Source organism: Paralichthys olivaceus, chromosome 9, assembly GCF_024713975.1.
Source record: "Paralichthys olivaceus isolate ysfri-2021 chromosome 9, ASM2471397v2, whole genome shotgun sequence".
NCBI lineage: Eukaryota > Metazoa > Chordata > Actinopteri > Pleuronectiformes > Paralichthyidae > Paralichthys > Paralichthys olivaceus.
The window spans coordinates 13,503,671-13,527,018 of record NC_091101.1 but is presented as its reverse complement, the minus strand read 5'-3'; the positions used below and the strand labels follow the sequence as shown (position 1 = coordinate 13,527,018).

The following is a 23,348-nucleotide window of genomic DNA, read 5'->3' as shown; positions in this document are numbered from 1 at the left end:
GAAAACACTTGTAGACTTAGCATCTCTAAGTGTCTGAGCTGTTAAAGATTCAAGTGAATCTGGATAAACAGGAAGCAACAGTTGGAGGAATTAACTGATCTACTGTCGCTGCAGGCGGATTCTCCAGATACAAAGGATGAGCTGGCTTGTCTGGAGATGGAGCATCAGAGCACACTCACAGAGGTGAGCAGAGAGACACCTGAGGGTTACTCTAGGTTGTTACAGACCCAAATTCAATATAATGGAATTGTGTTTTTTAATAATGTCTATATTTGTCTAACAGTGCAATTTCTTACGTATAGAAGTAATATAATGCAATAGTATTGTCTAAACATGTATAAATTAAAACTTATAATATTAATAACACGTTTTATGTATAGGCGCCTTTCACATCACTCAAGGTTACTCAGGGCAGAGATTAAAACAGAATTATGTTATTATTTATTGATTGGTATTTGCCTGATCAGTTAGTCAAAAGAAACTTAATTATTTTTATAAATTCTTTTTTGTAAATTCAGATCATTGGAACTGAACATTTGTGGGAATATTTTAACTCAATAAGAAAGTAGCATACACCACATTGTGCTACAATACCTGTAACGAACCATTGTCGATATATTGATATTATTAAGATGAAATGATTACGCATAAAATTTGCAATCAATATGCCCCATACACGTCTAACAATATGATAAAAAATAGCACAGAACTTGCTGTTTGAATTACCGGCTGATAATCTAAAGCGCTGCCAATGAACATGAACAACAGCTGCTTATCAATCATCGATCAACTTGTATCAAATCCACAGATCAATTAAAACACAGATAGGTTTGCAATGGTTTATCTCTTCACATGTAGAAATGCTCTATATATGATGTATTTGAGAGTGTATAAGCATATTCTCTGAATCTTACAATTATCTGTGATAGCTGTGACCTCATGTTCTTTTAATTCTCAGTTGCCTCTGTTTATATATGTAGAGCAGTTGGTATTCATCCTCCTTCCATCCTTTCTTACTTCTTTCATGCTTCTTTGAATCGATCCTGGTTGCATTTTAAGAAAGAAAAAGAGGTGAGGTCAGTCTTTTTGCTGACAATGCATTCAAGTTAATTCGTGTTCGATACATGGAGGCACCAAAAGAAAAGAAAGCGAACAAAGACGAAGCAAAAATGCAGGAAATTCAAAGCTCTGAAAAGCACAGACATTTCTCTCCCATTATACTTTTCAGTTCCAAAACTTGAAGAATGAAAATGCCACATTGAAGCAGCACCTAGAACAGCTTGTTACCAAACTGCAACACCAAGAAGACCAGATGAAGGAAAAAGAAATGAAGAAGCCTTGCAGACAGGAGGAGGAGAGGAGAGATAGGGGAGTCCAGGGCTCTGAATCCTGCCGGGGAGAGGGGGAAGGAGGGGTAAAGATGATGGAGGGGAGGGAGAGACGAGGGGAAACCATTGGGACCCAGAGGGAAGCAGGCGTGGGTGAGGAGGTTCTCTGCATTATAGGGGGAACAGGTGAACCATGTGATGAGGAGATTGAGCTCAAAAGGAGGGGAGAGGCAGAGGGAGGGCAGAAAGAAAGGGAGAGACAGGAGAGAGAAAGTGGACTAAAGAAAGAGCAGCTTGAAGTAAAAACAACCTCAGAGGTCCAGAAGCATCCAAAAGGTATAAAAGATAACGCCGACAGCACAGCTGCAGAGCAGACTGTGTGCTGCTTGCCTGCTGCTGATGTGGAGCTTCTGACAACCCAACTCCTGGAGGCCCAGGAGGAGGCTGACAGACAGGCAAGTGTGTCCCAGGATCTGTACTCAAAGCTGGGACAGCAGAGCAAGAAAGCCTGGGAGGCTGAGCAGAGGCTGGTGGTCTTAGAGGCTGAGCTGCAGCGCCTGAAGAAAACCGCTGGAAGTCTAGGAGAAGCTCGCAGGCAGATAGAGGTATGTATGTATGTATGTATGTATGTATGTATGTATGGATGGGTGGGTGGGTGGACTGATATAATATTTAGTGTAACAAGAAATATCCACCATTACTTTGAGTATCCAAGAAGTGGTTATCCTCTGTATCAATAAGTTTAACAACATATTCTTAATATAATTTAAAAACATAGTCTATATTGAAACAGCTTTGGAAGCAGTTTTGAACCAATATGAGAAATATACTGAGGAAGATGCTCTCCACAGAGAATGTAATTTTGGTACAATAATAATTATATATATATATAATACAATTGTACTTACTTGAGGTATTTATCCAAACACTTTTTTCTAAGGTGCTTCAGTCGGACGGTCTGACCATGGAGGAGGAGCTGTGCCGCCTGCGGAGCCAAGCAGAGCTTCACAGTATGCAGACCACAGTCATCGCCACCCTGGAGGGTGAGCGGGCTGCACTGGAGAGAGACAAGGAAGCGTTACGCAGCACGGTGGACGCCATGCGCACCGCCCAACGCAAGGTTGGCGAGCACACAAACACACATACTTGACATTTTTATGACTACAGTGGAGGTTACTTAATTTCAGCGAAAGTGGACAGAGGATACAAAAGAGAAAATACACATATAAATGTAACAAAATCCTCCATTCAATAATGACTGGATTACATTAAATGGATGACATTACATAGAGATCCTACTTGCCAAATATATTGATCTGAAAACTAATCATTAAACAGAGACATTCTTCAGCTGGAGGTGAACTTGACTTGATTCAAGCTGTAAAACAACATGTCTTCATATAACCAGTATTGAGAAAGTTTTGAAGCTGAGATTCACATATTGACAAAAATCTCATTGACACTCAGACCAATGATCACAGGCTGAAGATGTAATACGACTTATTCAGTGCAGTTCCCAGATGAAAGTTCAGTGAAAACCAAACTGAATCTCTTTTTTCAGACTCTCCACTGCAGGTTGTGAGTCTGTAAATACTGTGTTTAATGTGCTAAGTGCAGCGAGTAATCGGAAAAATTACAAGCTGGGTAAAAGAGCAGAGCTAAGTTAGCATTTAATAATTACTATGAAACAATTACATTTCTCCCATTCACAGAGATGTTGTAATATTCCACTGCATTACCAACCATTTTTATGTCCATCAAGGCGGCTATTTTTTCACCTGTGTCTGTTAGTGGTTTGTTGGGTTATTTATTTGTAGGATTAAGCAAAAACTAAATGGATTTCCATCAAACCTGATGAAGGATAGGGCCTGGGTCTAGGAAGAACCCATTCAATATTGTAGTGGATGTGAATTAACTGGCAGATCCAGTATTTCCTTTTTCACTTTTGATCGTGTTTTATGGACACAGACGGAGGGTTGATTACCTGGCTGAGGGAGCCTGTTGTGAGCTTAGAACACTGATGATGTGTTTTGTGCAGGTTTGAAGAACTAAAAGAGCCAATTTCCTTTTTTATTTTACATTTATACTTTAAGAACTAGATGACCATGTAGGATTGTTCAGATGTAGTGGATGTGTGAGCTCGACTGAGTGCCATTCTAGTTTTATAAAGAGAGAACATGGGTATCATATCTACACTGAATATCTACTAACCCAAACATTACTGTACATATATTTTCAATACACTTATGATCCATCCATTATCTATACCAGTTGCTGGATGGTCAATCCCAATTGACTTTGGGCGAGACAGGCAACCATGTGCAGGAACAACATACAAGAACCATTCACGTCTACATCACCCTCATTCCCGTGTTCATGTGTTTGGACTATGGGATGAAGCAAGAGAAAAACCATGTCCATGTAATTAGAATGGTAGTTTTAGTTCTTTTTGATATTTAGCATTTTAGTTCTGACTTTTAGAGGTATCACATGACATTTTAGGGATAATTTATGCACTTATTGTTTGTATCCCTGTTGTTCTGTTCACTTTGTGTTTGTGTTTCCTGTTCCTGTCAGATCAGTTGTCTTTACACAGTGTCAAATAATAATAAAAAAATAATACCCCTTACCAAGCACTTGGAAACAGTGATGAGAAAAAACTTCCATTTAACAGGATGTAACCTCGGGGGGGTGGGAGGTTATGGTGTACAGGACTCAGACTCCGGACAAGGCAGATGCAGGATAGAAGAGTGAATAAATAAAAAGGCTTACAGTCTCTGGTGAGCGGGCAGGTAGGCAGACGGACAGAAATTCCAAATAACAAACAAAGAACAAAGTAGAGACATGAGGGATAACCGGGGGGGTAAAACAGAAGACCTAAACTTGAGCGGTTGGAAAAACAGAAGAGAAACACAGCTGAACAAAACAGAAGCAGGAGGCTTGACTGACTGAGACAAACTAGAGCACAAGCTAAACCTGGGACATGAACAGACAAACTGGGAGCAGAGAGACTAAACACACAGGGGACAAACCAGGGATAATTGGACACTCAAAAATAATTCACTTCAATGAAACTTCACAGTTATGTTGAATCGCTTAGTGAACTGGTTCCTTTGATATTAGGGGTTTAATTAACTTTTCTGTATGTGTGCACGCACCACTAGGCAATGCATTGCAGTGCTCCTCACAGAGCAGGAGGGTCAGAGGGGGACAGAATAATAATATTCACAGATATTTTCATACATTTAGTATATCTCAGTTGGTCGGAACATGTGAATAGTGACTCAGTGGTTGTCGGTTCAAGACAAAGTGAGAGTCCATCTTGCCTCTAAAAGGCTGGATTTTCAAAATAAAAGCCCCTTGATAGTTACAGGATGTTACCAGGAAACCAGAAAGGAGGCTGGATTTTCAAAATAAAAGCCTGCAGGTAGTTACAGGATGTTACCAGGAAGCATGAATAGGTTCTTTTTTTTAAAATGCAAAGACAGTAAGAGGACAGAAACCTAATGCACTGCACAGGGTGCAGCAATCAGTGAGTGAGTTTCCATGGCAACGTGATACACACTCAGAGCCGGATGGATACAGCTGAAATGATTAAAATAACAACTGTCACAGCTATTTACCAACTTTTTGGTCTAGTTTAGTAGGTAGTTCACATGTACAATGATTCAATGATTGTGGGATCAAAACCGACTCAGAAACACACTGGGTCCTCTCTCTCTCTCCCTCTGTCTCTCTCTCTCTATGTCTCTTTTCTCTCTCTCTAACCTGGATCATGATGAAGTGGTAGAGCTTGATTGACATGCGAGAGGTTAAATAAAAGCCTCTCTCTCTCTGTCTGTCTGTCTGTCTCTCACTCTGTCTCTCTCCTTTACTCTCTTTCTCAATTTCTCGAAAAAGCACAGTCTCTCTCGCACTCTCTCTCTTAAACCAGCCAGTCTGTCTCTCTCTGTCTCAAACTGAAACAGTCTCTGGACCCGGCAGCAAGCACTAGGCACACATTAAAAATTACTCTGGAGGAATTTTCTTGTTTATTTCTGTAGTCCCATGGCAATAAGTTTGACTCGGCCAAAGCAGGTTGTGTTTCTGGGGTAAAAATTCAAATATACATCATTTAGGTAGTAAAATGGTGCCTTTTGATATACAATATTTTTTATTTTCAAACTCAAATTATTTTTTTTATATTTTGTAATTATCTTTCTGTATTTGGATAAATAAATGAACTTTAATGATTCTGTTATAATGATTCCAACTTTTGTCTGCCAAATATTTCCTCTTCCTTTCTGACCTAATTATTTCACAGCAAGAGATTCTCATCTAACCAAACACAATATATGTAGATGAAAAACTGTGGAATACTGTGTCAACTATAAAACAACAAACCACTCTCTCAATATTATAGCAGAGGAAATACTCTGCTATCAATTCGGTGTTGGAATAATATAACCCATTTGTTTATCAGCACCCAATTAAAATGTTACATTTCATAAAACAAAGCAATTTATTATTATATTTAACGTTGACTTCAATTTCTGAGCACAGAACAAGAATTACAGTCTGAATTCATTATAACACTGTGTGTTAAATGAAACATGACTCTACCTCTTTTTTCAGCTGTAGTGATGAATTAAACCCAAATAGAAAATGAAAAATCATCTCACATCATCCACTGAATTACAACCAAACACAACCTTTGTGTTGATTTGCTAATATTAAAATATTAGAATAGAAAATGTGTTTTTCAATATATTTTGATAGCATTTGTGGGGAATTCTTCAGGTCTTCTTTTATATACAGTTTAATTTCATGATTGTGGCCTTAATTATTGATCCTATTTTTAGCTGTGTCACTTATTGTTAAAATTGTATTTATTTTAATTTTATATTAAACTAAAATCTTCTTGGAACATCTGTTAGTTTTTGTGTTATTGTAAATACCATCATGTCCATCATATTATGTCTGTTTGTTTGTGTTGTTTGTCTCATCCATTTTCCCTCTTTAACCAGAGTGACCAGTTGGAGCTCACCACCCAGACTCTCAAAACAGAGCTGGAACGCCAGGGACGCAGTTTAGAGACTTCTCGCCGTCGGGAGGAGGAGCTGGAGGCAGAGCTGCGGGAGGCCACCCTGGAGGCTGAATCGCTGGCCAGGGCACGAGACCAGGCGCTGCTGGAGGCCTCGCGGCTGGAGCAGGAGAAGGAGGTGTGTCAGTTGGAGCTGGATGGCCAGCGGAAGGAGGGGAGGCAGAGAGAGAGGGAGGCAGCAAGACTGAGGCAGCAGCTGGAGAGTACGACCCTGGCCCTGGAGCACAGCAACCAGAGAGCGAGGGCTCTGGATGCAGAGCACAGGTGCAAACACACTTTCCTATAGACACACTTAACCCTGATCAAGAGCTGAGGCACGCACTTAACTCTACAAGGCTTCTGACAGAGCTACTGGCTGCACCGTGCATTTACCTATAATGTCAACTCTTTCTTCACTTGACCCTCTGTCTGGCCTGTGTTGCCTCTGGTGTGTGTGTTTCTGTTCGCAGACATGTGTGTCAGCAGCTGTCTGAGTCCATGGAGCTCTGCACTCGGTTGCAAGACCTGGAGAAAGACCTGAGCACTCGATTAACCAGCATGGAGGAGGGTAAACAGCAGCTGCAGGAGCAATACACAGACGCTCAGGCAAAGATTAGCTCACTGTCCCAGGTGTGTGTGTGGTTGTGCATGTGTGTATCTGTGTTGTGTGGTACTATAGTCACTGACAGTAATCACTGCTGCAGGACTGTAATGGAGGCTAAACTCAGTGTCTACCTTTATCCAGACAGCAGGAATTACTTCTTTAAACTGAGAAACTGAGATTTTTTTTATGACATAAATTCATAGTAATAGAAGTCCGTTATATATGGTATCTATCTCTGCACTGTGCATTTTTCCTTGTTATGTTTTTTTTCTGTATCATAAGGTCTATAGGTCACACAAGCTGCACATCAATTCAGTCTGTTCATACTGAAAAGGCAATAAACGTCTGCATTCAAAGAAAAAGTGCAGTTTGCATAACACAGTTTCTGGATTTTCACCGTTCATTATCACACAATGCAATGCAGTGTGTGATGAAGGTGGAAAAACTTAAAACATCCACAGGAACCCAACATTATAACTAAGATCACACCCTGTTAAGCACACAGTGCACAGTGTTGATTACCACTAGCTAAGGTGTCACGAAGTGTGAATCTTCTGCTCTGTGTTGTACAATCAAAATCTTTCTTATAACAATCCCGAAATGCAATGCTTCATTCTTTAAACGTGCAACAATGACCGTTCTGCTGCTCTATAGCTGCCAGCAATGACACTAAATGATGATGATAAACTTGAGTCATTCAATCAAAACAAACAACAAACTATTATGTCTCTGTTCTTCTTTAATTGGCTGCAGCCAAAGTCACAGTCTGATTGATGGCTGTCAAGCCAGTAAATCAATTCATGGCTGTGCAGATTAATTTCTGGTCAGTGAACATTACTGCATGTAATTAGTATGCAGCATGGAGCTCAGTCATAAATTAAATGATAATATGAACATTGGTCCATTTTAAAACTTAAAAACAAGCACAATTCTATGAAAACATGTTTTCTTAGATTTTGGTCGTCTTTTAAATGAGTCAGTTAAGTAGATTTTCATCGGCAGTGGTGAAGAAGACAACAACTCCCATCATTCCATTCTGCTTCATGATGTCATGAAACAAGGTCTTTTGTATGATTTGATGGAGAAACCCATAGCAGCAATATGTAATAAGTTACATATTGTACTTTTAATATTCTGCCTCATATGTTTTGTTATTTATCCTTCTCTGTCCATAAAGAAGAGTTTAGAACCACAACCTTCACTCAGGAGCAAAAATCAGTCTTTAAACTACAAAGAAATAATAATGTGACATTTATCGTGATTTATCACCCAGATTTGTGTTTTTCTATTTTCCACAGATTCTAAACTTTGAACAACGTATTGTGTCATATTTCTCTCTCTTACCAGGACCTTTCCAATGAGCACGCACATTTTCAGGAACTGTCCACTGAAGTTGATCGTCTGAGCCAGAAACTACAAAAAACCGAAGCTGAACAAAAGGCGGCTACGGAATCTCTCAGCCAATCACAGACGAGAATAGAGTCGCTCTCCCGGTGCCTTAAGGAGAGCGAGTCTCTTCTCCAGGTGGAAAAGCAAAGAAGAAGTATGGATGTGGACACTACGTTTAATTCAAATGCAGACTCGTCAAACAAGACCCACCTTTGTCAGACACTCGCCCAGGAGACGTCAGCTCTGGATCAATCCCATGGAGCCAGCAAAGGTCATGACCTTTCTGTGACTCATGATTCTGCCACAGGAGAAACAGAGCGGCAGCTGAGTGAGAGGTTGACAGAGCTGGAAAAAGAGGTGTGTATCTGCGATTGAATGTAAGTCTGTGAGTAAGATTTGTGTGCTGGTGTCGGACTTTGAATCAAATTTACAGGCTGTCAATGTGGATCAGTCCAACTGCTGCGCATGGAAAATGATCTATATTATGTTGAAATTCTTGCTCTGGGGATGTTTGATGACTATCAGCTCAAAGTACACTCCCACAAGTGCAGCACTTTATTTCCAAAGCTACTGCTTTATCTCTGCTCATCAGTTTTTATAATGTCACATCGGCTACGGTTAATCTTCCTTATCTCCGCTCCTGCTCTCTTGCTTCTACTCTCTTACTATGTCTTTCTTTCTTTCTCCTTCACAGACACACACACACACACACACACACACACACACACACACACACACAAACATCTAGCCATAACATCCATTGCCAAGGTCAGGAATTTCATTCAATGCTTTGCTCATCTGGTATTATGCTGCATTAAATTAGTCAGGATTTAAAGGTTTACATCAGGACATATGATGCAAAGCTGTCACCTTGAGGGTTCAATTCCTGGCTCCACCCACAACAAAGTGTAGGTACACATGTCTATATAGGAATGCTCAAAGTGCCACTGCAACAACTATGAATTAATTTTTTTCAGATATGTTTTCTTACTTTTCACCAGTATTGACAGGATAGTAAGCATGAAATTGGGGGAAACACACCAGCAGCATCTGGTTGACCTTCCTCTGCTTGTTGCCCCTCTTTGTTTGTCTCCTCGTCTCTTGTAGTAGCTGTACGGTTGGGAGTGAGTCTTCATGTTTAGCAAGGCATGTGCAATGTTGCCAGACTTTCAAGCCTTTTGTCTGTGAAAAAAAAAGTTCAGTGGACATTTCACATGGCGCAGTTGCCCTATAAGATTGCATTGTAGCCACTGGATCCACTGGACCAATTCCCAAATACTATTCGTTTACACACCCACATTTAAAATCATATAGGACCCAGAAAAATGACAGAATTCCCCTTTGATGGTGACAACAGGACTTTTTGTGTGGCATCACAAGCTAAATATCTCAAACTACTGGTTTAATCCTCAACAAAGTAGAGTCATTTATAATGCAGAACAATAAATGTAAAATCTTAAACTCTGTAATAGTTAATAAATGTAGCTTCCAGATGAAAGCAGCAGAATTAAAGTACAATATTTCCCTCTAAAACGCAGCATCAAATGGAAATAAAAATGAAACTAAAAAGAGAGTAAAACTTTGATCACTAAATAAAAGTAGAGATCCCCTGTGAAGCTGCATGATTGGGCCAGGTGCTGGTGGAAAATATGACAAACTCCAAAGTGAATAAAGAGCTATGACACACATAGCTGAGCTGCAGACTCTGGGGACAATGGATGCATGAAGCGTGTTGTCGCTCTGCCAGTACTAAAAATATTCACATTAATTGTGCTGTGTGCTGTGCTGCAAGTTCACTCCGAGTTTGGATAAACAGCAGGTTCCATACCTTCAGCAAGTTTACAAAATTCAACTTCCAATCTGTCTCATCTCATGTTTTGCTTTTTATTGAATTGAGTCTTCTATTTATTAATGTCTGTTTGCGTCTATTGTTATTATAGCTTTTAAAATCAATTTTATATATATAATGTAATTGTCAGCATTTTATTTGTTTTGTCTTATGTTTGGCTCGTCAGTTACTTGTGAAGCACTTTGATCTGCACTAACCTGCATGAAAGGTGCTGTAGAAACGAAATTTGATTGATTGATTATAGCTGTGAGCCCTGTGTGTTACGCCAAAGGTAGCAGAGCCTTATACACAGCTGCTGTTGAACATGGCTGTGAACAAAAGGGATTTTTCTCTCCCACAGAAAGCAGTGGCGCTTGCAGGACAGGAGGCCTTGATGTCGCGTCTGTCCCAGTCCCAGGAGACATGTGAGCACCTTAAGGAGCAGCTGGAGGCTCTGCACCGGCACTCGCTCAGCCTGCAGGAGTCCTGCACCCGACTGCAGACACTCAACACCCAGCTGCAGGTTAGACAGACAGATACTCTCTGTCTGATTATGTCTGAACTTGGAAACAGAACATATTGAAATTTTTACCCACATTATTTTTGTCTAAATTGAAGCACAGCTACTTTTTGTGTTAAATTTAGACTGTTGAAGGATTGGAGAGGCAACATTTATAATGTAATTATAATGTATGCAATGTAAAGAGGCATTTGAAGACAGCAGCAAGTTAGCTTAGCATAAAGACTGGTAACAGGGAGAAACCATAAACTGCATATAAAGATGGACAATGCATCTCTACTTCCACCCACTATCCAGAAATGAAGCCAAAATATCTCAGACCCAAACACTGACATCTTGTTATTTGCAGTCGGAGTCTGCATTTTAGCAATCTGTGTACAGTGCTGCAGTAGCGATGTCTCGCTGATTCACTCGCTGCACCAATAATGAGTCAGTCTCTCTGACATTTCACCCCAAGCATCAAATAACAAAAACTTATGGGGAAGATTTAGATAAGTGTAATAACAACTCACTTAAACGAAAGAAACAATCTGTGAGAAAGATTTAATTGATGTGTACTTTAACTTTATAGTTTGGTCTATGTCCCATCCATTAACATGGAGAAGGCAGAGTTTATGAACTATATTACAGCCAGATACCAGGTGGCTATCGAGAAGCTTTGGCTTCACTTTTGGGGAGTGGTTGTGTCGTCCATCTTTATATGCAGTCTAAAGAAGAAAGAGGTTTGCCCCAAAGGAAATAAAAGCCAATTACTAACACCCGGAAAATGTAATGTATATAACAGTGGGTAATAGAAGGTCAATTAACCTAAAGTTAAACATCTATGGGTTGTTGACTTTCTGTTAAGCCTTTAATTGTCACAACTACAGACATGCTTTCTCTGTTTTGTACTACATACAAAAAAACCTAGATGGACCAAGCATCAGTGAGCTCCCAGCATTCAGCTTTGCTTGCATGCTGCAGTGAGGGCGAGGCCCGGAGTGCGACCCTGGAGGCCGAGTCTAAGGTGTGGGCGCGTGAGCGGGAGGAGATGGTGGCGAGGATGGAGGCTCTGAGGCGGGACCATGAGCGGATGACGGCGCTGCAGCAGCGGCAGGAGGTGGAGCTGGAGGAGCTGCTGGACAAGCACTCTCAACTGAGGAGCAATAACCGCAACCTAGAGGCCCAGCACAGGGAGCTGGAGGCCAGGTACAAACACACACTGGCTGCATTAAATTAGACTCTTGTGAAACACATTCAATTCTCACTGCAGCAGAGATTTGAGTATTATTTGTGAGGAACCGAGACCAGAGAAACACAAAGGAGCAACACACAAATCCACTGACACAAAAAACCCTAAAATATACAGAGTCTCTTTCTTTCATAAAGTCATGTTTTTTTGTTGGGGGTGAATGTTGTCTTTACAATCCCTAGGAACAAGGAATTCTTGGACGGTAAAACCCAGATGGAGGAGAGAGAGCGGGAGATGAAGATGGAGCGAGAGAAGATGGAGGCAGAGGCCCAGAGGAGACTGGAGGGAAAACGAGAGCTGGAAAGGCTGAGAGAAGACAACGTGAGGTAAGGAATTCAGTCGCTCCTGCATCATATTCATGAGATCGGATCATTCTTTCTTGCCACTCACTCTCACTCTCACGTTCATTTGAATACAGGGAACAGCAGCATTAACCCGTCTACTATATATGAATTATGATAAGCAACACAGGCATCGGTTTGAATGCAAATATACAGATAGGAATATAGAGAGGCTTTCGATGCTGAGGATCCACAGTGAACAAAACAAACAAAACAGAGACAGAGGAGCCACAATTAAAAGCAAAACTAAAATTACCACACTGCAGTTGTATGATTCTGCCAACCCATGCAGTTTCTGTGTACATATTGCTACATACTTTTTTTCGTATAAAGGTCCCTTGACCTTTAACCACTACACACCAAAATCGAATCAGTTCATCTTTGAGTTCAAGTGAAGCTTTGTACCAAATGTGAAATGATTCCTTGATGGTGTTCCAGAGATATCTCATTCACAAGGTCACTGTGACCTTGAACTTTGGCCTTTGACCACCAAAATCTAATCACTTCATCCTTGAGTAGAAGTGAATATTTGTACCAAATTTGATGACCTTCCATCAAGGCATTGAGATATGGCGTTCATGTATGTACAGACAGAAGTGCAGACAACTAAAAACAAAAAGCAAATTCTTTCTCCATCCTCTGGCTGTCGCTGGCGTGGAGGCATAAAAAAGGTTTTTAGGAATAATTTTCTAAAATATTCTATTGCACAACACTGAAGACCTCTGTATACCACACATTCATTTCAGATGAGTGAATATTGTTGTATTGTATATATGGTAATAAACATTTTCTATTTAAGTATCAGACGTGAAAACAGTTACAAGTGCTTCTGATTTACATTTCATCTGCCTCAGGAAGGAGAGAGCAAAAATGCTAAAGTTGCTAAAGCTAAAATTGAGAGAGAATATTGCACCTACACTCATTAGGCATCCAATAACATGTCTCCAACTGAATGACATTCTTGCTTCTTCTCTCCTGGAAGAGTAAATGTGCATCTGATTGTTGAGAACATTATAGATTCATTTATGTCAGTGTAATGTTTAGTTGTTGTTTCTGCTGCCTTCAAGTGGACAGAGATTGACAAAACAACCCAACAACAAATAGTTCTAGCCTCTCTTATGTGAATAATCTGCTTTATAACAAGACTTTTGAAGACATCACCCATTTTATTGACCATACTCTTTAAAACAACATTATCTAACTGTTATTGAGCAGCAGCGCCCTCTGCAGCCACATGTGGAGATTGATTCTGTTGAGCTCTATGTCCGTTAAAAGTGTTTAAAACACAATCCACATTGGAAAACAAAATTAATTACTTAATATTAATTAATTTCCCCTACAGTGATCATGAAGAGTCTCATCCCATTACAAAATAAAACTAGGTGATTACTTACCTTTACCATGTCACTGTTTTGTCAGCACGGATTGATGCTCCACAATGTGTTCAATTATTTTGTCTGAAATGATGTCAAATGTATCTGTTGGTTTTTAGCAGGTCGTCCAGTTATCAGATTGTCGATGGTTCGATCCCTGGCTCCTCCATTATGCTTTTGAAGTGTCCTTGGGCAAGACACTGTAACCAAACTCCCCCTCAGTGTGCTGTATGAATGTGTTACAGGTTGAACGTGACTCATCGCATGAAGCTACTTGAAATTCCGTTAGCATAACAGTGACAGTGGTAATTGAAAGTCCACTGTGTGTGGGTGTTGCAGGCTGCAGGCCCACCAGAAGGAGTGGCTGGCAATGCAGGTGGAGCTGTTGGCTCAGGGCTCAGTGCTGAGAGTGGAGCTGAGCACCTCCCAGCTGGAGCGGACTCGACTGGAGGGTGAGCTCAGCGCCCTCAGGGAAACCAACCAGAGCCTGGACCTCAGCAACGCCCGCCTCACCAGCCAGTACCAGGTATTAACCAGACACAGACACAGACACAGACACACAGACACAGACACACACACACACACACACACACACACACACACACACACACACACACACACACACACACACACACACACACACACACACACACACACACACACAGGAACGCCATTACACACCTGCAGATACACACCAGTGTTTTGCATTCATGCTGCACATTGACTATTTACATGCAAAAAAGGGATTTATTACTTCACAGTGGAAACATTCACATACATTAACATCTTGAAACAATTTATTTTAAGTGTTATTGGGCAGTTCGATTCTTTATTAGGATTTCATTGCAGTTTTTACAGACAGTATTTTACATAGATAAAATACATCACATCATCAGTGGGGAACAGAGACTGATTTCAAACATTTCATACAAACCCAATTTCAGCTCGACATATCAGAAAAAATGATGTATTGGTCCAAACAGAAAATGAATACCAAGTAGCTAATAAGGAGCAGGGACGTCTTTTGCCTTCAGAGTAGAATCTACTCATCCATGTAATGCTGTCAAACAAGCACTGAATATTGAAAACATCTTTTAAGGAAACTCACCGGAGTGTTTGAGGGATGAAACAGTTAGAGAGTGACTTCCAGTAAAAGGGTTCAAGAAGTCAAGCAGCAGATGTTTTGTTCTGCTGCTTCATCCAGCTGCCTGTGAAACCACTGCTGCTGTTAAATGCTGGTGAAGGACGTTTGGACTGTTGACGTGTGTAGAAATTGATTATATGTAAGAAAAGGCAGAGGCACAAAATGATCCCACAATTCAAGGCACAAACCAAACAGACTCTTTGTATGCTTCCAAGCCAGTGGCTGTTTCCTCAAATTTGGTACAAACATTTAGTCGACTCAAGGATGAACTGAATAGATTGGTGACCTCACAAAACCCTTATTTGCTTTTTGAATATGTCATCATAAGAACACCTCAGGAGGATCCTTTCAAATTCTGCAACACCTGGAACCAAAGATCACCGGATCAGATTTCAGTGGTCAAAGGTCAAAGGTCAGATGTATGTAGACTGAAATTGCACTGGTTGTTAGAGGCATCAACCACAGGATGGTAATTTTAGTTTGTTTGGATTTTTTGGATTACTGTCACTTGGTGGAAACAACACAACTTTAATTTAGGACAATACCAACCCATCCATCCACCCACCCATCCATCCATCTATCTGTCCATCCGTCCATCCATCCACCGTCCATCCATCCATCCATCTGTCCACTCACCTATCCATCCATCTATCCATCTGTCTGTCCACCCATCTGTCCATCCAGCCATCCACCCCTCCACCCACCCATTCATCCATATATACATCGGTCTGTCCACTCGTCTGTCCATCCATCCACCCCTCCATCCATCGATCCATCCATCCTTACACTCCAGCATGGAGTCAATCCCAGCTGACATTGGGCGAGAGGCGGGCTACATGCTGAACATCGCAGGGCCAACATAGAGAGACAAACATTAACACCTGCGACAAGTTACAGTCTTCAGTTAACCTAAACCCAGTTTGCATGTCTTTGGAGTGTGGGAGGAAGCCACAGTGCTCAGAGAAAACCCAAACAGACACAGGGAGAGCAGTGAAACTCCCCCAGGAATCGGACTAAGAACCGTCTTATTGCGATGCACCCCCTGTACCACCGTGCTGCCCACAATACTGACCTAAGGGAATTGTTATTCTTCTACTTTCTTTCTTTCCAAGAATTACATAAGAATTGATACCACACTCATGTCTGTATGGTAAATATGTACCGTAGCAGGTGAGCCAAAGGTAACAAAGTCCACCCACCTGCACCTCCACAGCTCATTATCATGTTATCATTGTGTTATTTGGCTCGGAGCAGTTGTGTGAGAACCAGAAGAGACCCCATCAAGTTACTGCACCTGGCCAAGAAATAGCTCAGCTCATAATTCACCAGAAAACCACAACTACTCATTTTTACACTCATGGATTAAACAAATACAAAATGTTAAATTGTGAACTTCTAGTAGGTGGATTTCCTTACCTTCAAACAGAGTCAGGTTAATTGTGTCGCCCTGATCCCTGAGCTAAGCTAACAAGCTGCTGCCTGTAGCTTCAAATTTACTGTGCAGAGGGGGGGGTATTAGTTTTCATCTCATCCAACTGGAAGCAGATTAATGCAGGAAAAATAAGAAGCACATAGAAACAGATTCCCCTGTTAAGATGGTTTAATCATTTTTTTAAATATAATTTTAGTTTCTTTAAACAATTAAATGTACACTAGTGGAATTAATATATGCAATCTCAGTCCTGCTATTGCTTGGTATTAGGTTGAAACAAAATTGTATGATATCACCCAGCACTAACTAAAAATATTTAAGTATCAGCATCCCTGTGTGTTTCAATGGAAGATTTAGTGTTGGTAGTTTATTTTGGGCCCTGAAAATCAGACAGCTTGGACTGTAATTATACTGTTTGCAGGGGGGACATGTAGAAGTAGAAAGGTGGCAATTAAAAAGAAAAAGATCAACATGGAGTGTGTGTAAGATCACAATTAACCTCTTGAAGCTGCTGACAGACAGACTCGACCGGACTGAGTGTTGGAAAAATATTTGGAAACAGATTCACAAATGAAGATGTGGCCGTACTTTCGAGGGGGAGTTTAATAATAATCCTCAGATTTCAGAGGCTTGTGCTTTTAAGGAATTCTTGGGGTGTTTTCTAAGCTCAAACATCCCTAAAGATGAGAAAGGATTAAAGAGCATCTTTTACTTTTCCCTCTGATTATACTGTACATACCTTCAGTAAAAGTACAAATAAATAGGCAAAAATATACTCAAGTGAGGTAAAAGTACCACTTTTCGTCTTGAGTGAAAGTAAATACTTGCTTTTAAAGATACGTAAAGTCTTAAAAGTAATGCAACTGTTTACTACATCACTATGGCTGACTGTTGGCAGTGGCCTCTTCCAAATCCATTTCAAGTGTTTCTTCTTCATCAGTGATGCTGCTGCTGCAGGAGGCGGGTTCTAATCTTCTTGGATCAGTGGACCAATTCCTCACTTGTTATTGGTTACTTACTAAAAAACGTGAAGAAAAACATGTGACACAATGCATTGTAAAGATGTAGAGGAGTAGAAAGTATTTCTATATATTTTCTGATTAATGTAATGGCATAAAAGGGAAAAGTATCTGAAATTAGAACTACTGAAGTAAAGTACACATGAACAGTATTGAAGTAAATGTACTTTGTAGCATTTCACCACCGGTGAGCACGCCGCTCCTTGTTTTTGTCAGTTTTGACCAATGCTCCCATTGATACAGATGACATCTAGTGAGTCTTTGTTCCTGTTTCTGTGGCTTTGACAGTAACATGAGAGTCACACTTCTAACTGCTTCTCTGTTAGCGATGATTCACTAGAGAGTTAGAGAGATCCTTGTTCTTCCACTGTTTTTTCTATGTCATTTTTCACATTCTTCTCTTGTCTGCTTTGCTTTCTGTCAATGTAGGTGTGTACTAGCGAACACAGAAACACACACTATCTTGAGGATTCATTCATGATTTGATTTGGTTTTCCATGTGCAGCTGTTGACCCAGCTGAAGGGGAACATGGAGGAGGAGAACCGACAGTTAGCAGAGCAGAACCAGGGTCTGCTGAAGGAGAACCGGGCCTTACTGGAGCAGAGCCTGGAGCGTCGTGACCAGCACTATTGCCAGCAGAAGGAGTACCAGTCAGTACACACACACACACACACACACACACACACACACACACACACACACACACACACACTAGATGATTCTGTTTCGCTGAGAATTTCTGCTGTGAAAATTGCAGCAGATTGAAGAGGGAATCGCTTTTACAACAAAGTATCTGAAATGTGTTGCTTAAATTGTAGCAACATGGAGGAGCATTTCATGTAGCTGTGTTAGAGAAATCTCATTTTTTTACCATTTGAAACTCAGTAGAACATTGTCTGAGCTCCTGTTATGTTCATAAAATCACACTTATGTAAAGACAATTTCACAGTACAACAGCACTCAGCAGCCGTGCTTTTAAATGACTAATAGCAGCTAATAGCAGATTAATCCAGAACTAGAGGTGAATGTGCAGAGCTGCTTCCTCCTTTCAAATCTTATGAGTCAGATGTCACACAAATTAAATCTTTTCATTTTTGGAAAGAACATTTTTTGTCTTCACTCAAATGTCACAATAATATTCCATATTTCAGTGTTTAAAGACAAAGTTTGGTTCTGCACATTAAGGGGTCTGTAGCCTCCCACACCAGAAACACTAATAAAATCCAAGTGCTATCTAAATCTAAAATACCACCGAATTGTTCAGACCTACAAAATCAAGGTTCATTTTCAGTCTATATCAGCACACCAGTATAAAAAAGACAGAAGATACACAGGGTTACACAAAATGTATAAACTAATGTATATGGTTAGAGGTTTTCATGTGGTAATGGTGCACTCCTATGAAATATCATGATATCCTGAGACTGGTTGACGATTGGTCAAGTGCATGTATCAGTGGGATCTCGCAAAAATGGCCCCATCCCATGACTGCGACTGTGCTGACTCCAAATGCACACGATGGCAGTGTTTGTATCCAGGATATTTTCGCTTCCTTCGTGCATAGCTTGAGGAAGTGGAGACACGTTGTCCCATCTTCATATACAGTCTATTTTTTATAGCTTGCTGTGTGGCCCCCTGGTGGCCAGAACAATGGGTGCAAACGCAAGATGCAACTTGTTTTTACGTACTTTTGCCAAGAGCTAGAATGGAGCATTTCAAAGAGGTGAAAAGAGGTACTGCAGTAATTGGGAAATAATGCATATTTTTAGTACTACAGTATGCGCACAAATACAGTTATTAACCTGTACATGGCCAAAATCTTTGTATTCAGAGTCAGGAGAAAAATCCAGCAATGGTAAACAGGTTTAATGCATTGTTTGAAGAGCTTTTAACAAAACCTTACCAGATTCTCTGATCAGTAATTTTCTTCTGAAATTTCTGATAAGGTATTATTAAACCAACACCTGAAGTCCAGGAAGAATAGCATACAGTTCATTTAAGAGCACATTATTCGAACTGGAGTGTTCATTCCTGCAGTTCAACATATTTGAGTAGGAAATGCATGTCTCTGTCCTGAGCCAATAAACTGCAGTGTGGTTCATTAGGTGTGAGGATGTTAACCAAACCAGTCCAAATAGGATGTGGGGGTTAGAAGGGGGCAGATGTTATTATCTCAAAGCCAGCTTGCTGAGAAAAACAGGAATTGAAAATTAAGCGAAGGTGAATCATAGACTGAACAGAGGCTGATGTTCAGCTTCTTTTTGTGTTTGGCATTGGAATCATGGAAAGATAAGATTGCAGTTGCAGTGTAATGACGGTGTTACTTATGAATCCATGTGATGCTTAATTAGATGTAAATAAATACAATACAATCAATCAAATATTACATGTCCTGCATGATTCAGATTAGAAGTAGAATGACCACCATGCAGCTGTATGCCTTTGACAAAGTTTCTGCCTACATACATTTTTTTCGAGACTCATGTCTGAGTGACATTTGACTTCCAAAATCTAATCAGCTCATCCTTGTCTTCAACTAAATGTTAAACCCAAGTTTGAAAAAAATCCCCCAAGGCTTTCTCGAGATATTGTGTTCACAGTAATGGGATGGATAGACAGACAACATGAACACTGCACTGGTGCAGAAGTATAAAGGTATATGTGTAGTTGTATGTACATTTCAGATAAGATGCCTCACAAACATTACACTTTCATCAGGTGAGGCACATCACAGGCATCGTGGCTCCTTTGCATCTGTGCAGTTTCTTGTATTTTTACGTCTCTGCTTCAGTGACAGCTGTGGCCTGAGGCATTATGTTTAGTGGTTGTCCATCCGTCCACCCCACTCTTGAACATTGAACATTATACATCAGGAACTCCTCGGCCGAATTTCTTCAAATTTGGCACAAATGTTCTTCGACTTGAGGTTAAACTAATTAGATTTTGTTGTGCCAAAGGTCAGAGTCATTAAGACTCCCAAAGACACCAATTACATTATATAGTTATACTTGAATACTTTCACCACGTATTTGAGTCAGGACAGCAAGAAGGTAATTTTAGTTTTTGTCTGTTGAAATATTTATTCATTTGGTGCAATAGACTTTGGAAGAATTGTTGTGAATCCAGTGAGCAAACATGTGGCGGCATCATAAGTTTTCATATAATGAATCAAACCTGCCTTCAAGGGCGCTTGATTAAATTCTGATGTCATTCTTATTTCATAAAAATGATACTGATCTCCTACAATCTGATCACTTGGTTTAGTTGATGTTGATACCTAAAAGGAGGATTTTAAAGAGGCGATACTGCACAGATCTGAGCACAGAAATAACCAGAGCTGATAGTATTGAATTAGAAAACATGTTATAAGATGGATTTGCCATTTCCTAAATGTGAAAACAAGGCCCACAGCAGTGACTGCAGCTCTGTGAGGCTGGAGTGTGGAAGTTTGAGCTGAATGCTAAAGTCAGCATGCTAATATACTAATGCTAAAGAGGTATTTTTTTTACCATGTTCACAAAGTACAGCTGAGCCTGCTGATAAGCTCTTAAGTATAAAATCGACAATTTTCAAGGCAAATTATGTTAATGAGACATTTTATTGAAAACCTCACAGTGGCGCTAGAGGAAACTTTCCTGATTTTAGAGCCTCTTATCTTTGGTATTAACAACAAATAACAGTTAATCTAAACTGCACCAAATGATACATGTGTGTTATTAAAAAAAAAACATGTGCTAGGACGACAGTTTCCTTTCAAGATAAGCCAATTTGCACAACCAGACTTTGCATCTATTTTCTCTTCTACAAAAGCATTTTCTTGAAATCTATCCAATAGTTGAGAAGTTCAAGTCTGGACCAAAGTCTTGGACGGATCCAACATTGCCATCCTTAAAACCAGGCTGTTAGCGTGGCTCAAAATGTACCAAGACCTTGATATTAACCGAAACATTTTATTTTCTATTCGTGACCTTTGCTTTGCCGATGATACATCCCTGATCTTTTCTACCCACAACGTTTCAGTAACCAACGGTCAGCTTGACAGTCACAGACTTTGTGTGCTGAACCTGCAGACGATTTCTCATCAGTGTCTTGCTCCACTTTTATCTATACCACAGATGGAACTCTGAACCCTTGTATGACCATTAACATCCACATGCAGCCTCTTTTCTGATCTGATCATAGGATCCAGATCAAACAGCACAGCAGGCTCTATTTCACAGCAGCCAGTTTATAGGCATGGACTAAATCACACACCATCAGCCATGTTAAACACTGAATCTACTCACACTGATAATAAATGCATGAAATGAATCAAACAGACTGTCCTACAAATTTTTTTTCTTTATGCTCGTCTCAGCTGATTTATTCTGATGCTTCACATGTTTTCCCTCAGGGAGAAGTTGAGCGAGCTCCGTCGGGAGAAGCAGAAGCTGGTGGAGAAGATTATGGATCAGTACAGAGTCCTTGAGCCAAGCATGCATCCTCCAACCACTAAGGCCAAGTACTGTATAAGTATTTTATATATATCTATATCTATATACAGTATATATAGAGAGAGCGAGACAGAGAGAGAGAGAGGATCAGAGAGAGCAGAGAGAGTTTAATCCAACTTCAGTCAAGTTAAAAATCCAGCTGATGACTGACGTATATCCCTGAAGTGAGAACTATACCATAGCTGTTGTCAGTGAATAAGCTCTTTACAACTACTGTACCTCATTTTCTCAACAGAAACACACAGTTAGCGTAGTGGTGGAACATTTAGCAGCTACGGTTAATGGCTGGATATTATCCTCAGGTGTTGATAGTGACCAAAAACTGAGCAAAAAGTCAATATGTGACATACATTCATCAGATGGACACAAACCTCTGCTGGATAAATAAACTAAAAGGCGTCATATGTCAATGTTATTTGCTGCTACCAAGTGGCCAGAAAATGAGTTATAATAATAAAAAAAACAAAAAACAATTCAAGTGAAAGAGGGATAATGATGGTGGAATTTAGTTTTTTACATCATTTGCACTTTTGTGAGGTTTATCTATCTCTTGTAATTTAAGTATTATCGCATAATTTAAGTGGAATTTAATTTGGATATTTCTGTCAAAGAGGAGGTAATTGAACTCAGGCATTCCTAATATTACTATGTACACTCTATAGGGATGGGTATTAATCCAGGAACACTCCTCTGAGTCTTGAAACAACAACAGATACTAAAAAATGATGGTATTTTACACTTTTGTCATTGTGATGACAATTGGCAAGCACTGACATAACTGCACTCAAAAAAACAATATTGATATTTCAGCCCTCAGTTTAACATTTGATTTTTCTCCTGAATCTTTTGTTGGGCTGGAACAAGTATCTCTGCAGGTAGCTATACAAAAATAATTAAATGATGATTAAATAATTTTCCATTCAAATGAATTCTATTGTTTCCAGACTGTGAATGAAAGCTGTTATTTTTTGTTATTTTTCATTTTGGTTTTGTCAACCTACCTTGTAATCTAAATGTGTTCAGGTTCAAGTCATAGTTTCTTAGGGCCTTAAACTCAGGTCATTTGACAACATACAAGAATTTGATGTTTGATTAAATTCAATTCAATCTTACTGTGAGGACAGTCTCTTTCTATTCCTCTACAATGAGTCTAGTAGTGCTCTATAATAGGAGGAGGATTTATCTCTGCTCTCACAAAGATGTTCGTCAGAATAAGAATGTCAGAATAAGAAAGTAAAATGGTGAGCTGAGGTTACAGCCTTTGTGTGTTCTGAGTACAGCGCTCTCGGTTCACTCAGTGGAAGCTTGTCTGTGTCTCATTTGACAGTTGACAAGTATTTTGTGCCATAAATGTTACATGTAGTGATTAGTATTGTTGTGAACAAATTGTTCAGCTGTCACGAAAGTGCATTCTGTCCTTGGTGCTACCATTTAATATGGTAATGACTTTTTAATTATATCATTTACAAATTGATTTCCTTGATGCCATGTTTAATGTGCTTTGTTTAGCATGATAAATGACAGTTGGTAACTTAAAGTGAATTTCTGTATCAAGCAACAAACTCTGCATGATGCCCAATTTA

The 23,348-nt window shown here is 39.9% G+C and overlaps 1 protein-coding gene across 4 annotated transcripts in view; it reads left to right on the top strand.

The window, feature by feature from the left end:
• Positions 1 to 23,348, top strand: part of ccdc88b (coiled-coil domain containing 88B) — a 47,277-nt gene that overhangs the window by 20,707 nt on the left and 3,222 nt on the right. For all 4 annotated transcript variants that reach the window (XM_069531149.1, XM_020089997.2, XM_069531152.1 and 1 more), the window contains 12 exons: positions 115 to 183; positions 1,229 to 1,933; positions 2,269 to 2,448; positions 6,335 to 6,675; positions 6,861 to 7,020; positions 8,342 to 8,740; positions 10,573 to 10,734; positions 11,642 to 11,919; positions 12,145 to 12,288; positions 14,016 to 14,202; positions 17,777 to 17,922; positions 21,666 to 21,773. In XM_069531149.1, the coding sequence (XP_069387250.1) occupies positions 115 to 183; positions 1,229 to 1,933; positions 2,269 to 2,448; positions 6,335 to 6,675; positions 6,861 to 7,020; positions 8,342 to 8,740; positions 10,573 to 10,734; positions 11,642 to 11,919; positions 12,145 to 12,288; positions 14,016 to 14,202; positions 17,777 to 17,922; positions 21,666 to 21,773 (2,879 nt within the window). The remainder of the gene's footprint in view (positions 1 to 114; positions 184 to 1,228; positions 1,934 to 2,268; positions 2,449 to 6,334; positions 6,676 to 6,860; positions 7,021 to 8,341; positions 8,741 to 10,572; positions 10,735 to 11,641; positions 11,920 to 12,144; positions 12,289 to 14,015; positions 14,203 to 17,776; positions 17,923 to 21,665; positions 21,774 to 23,348) is intronic.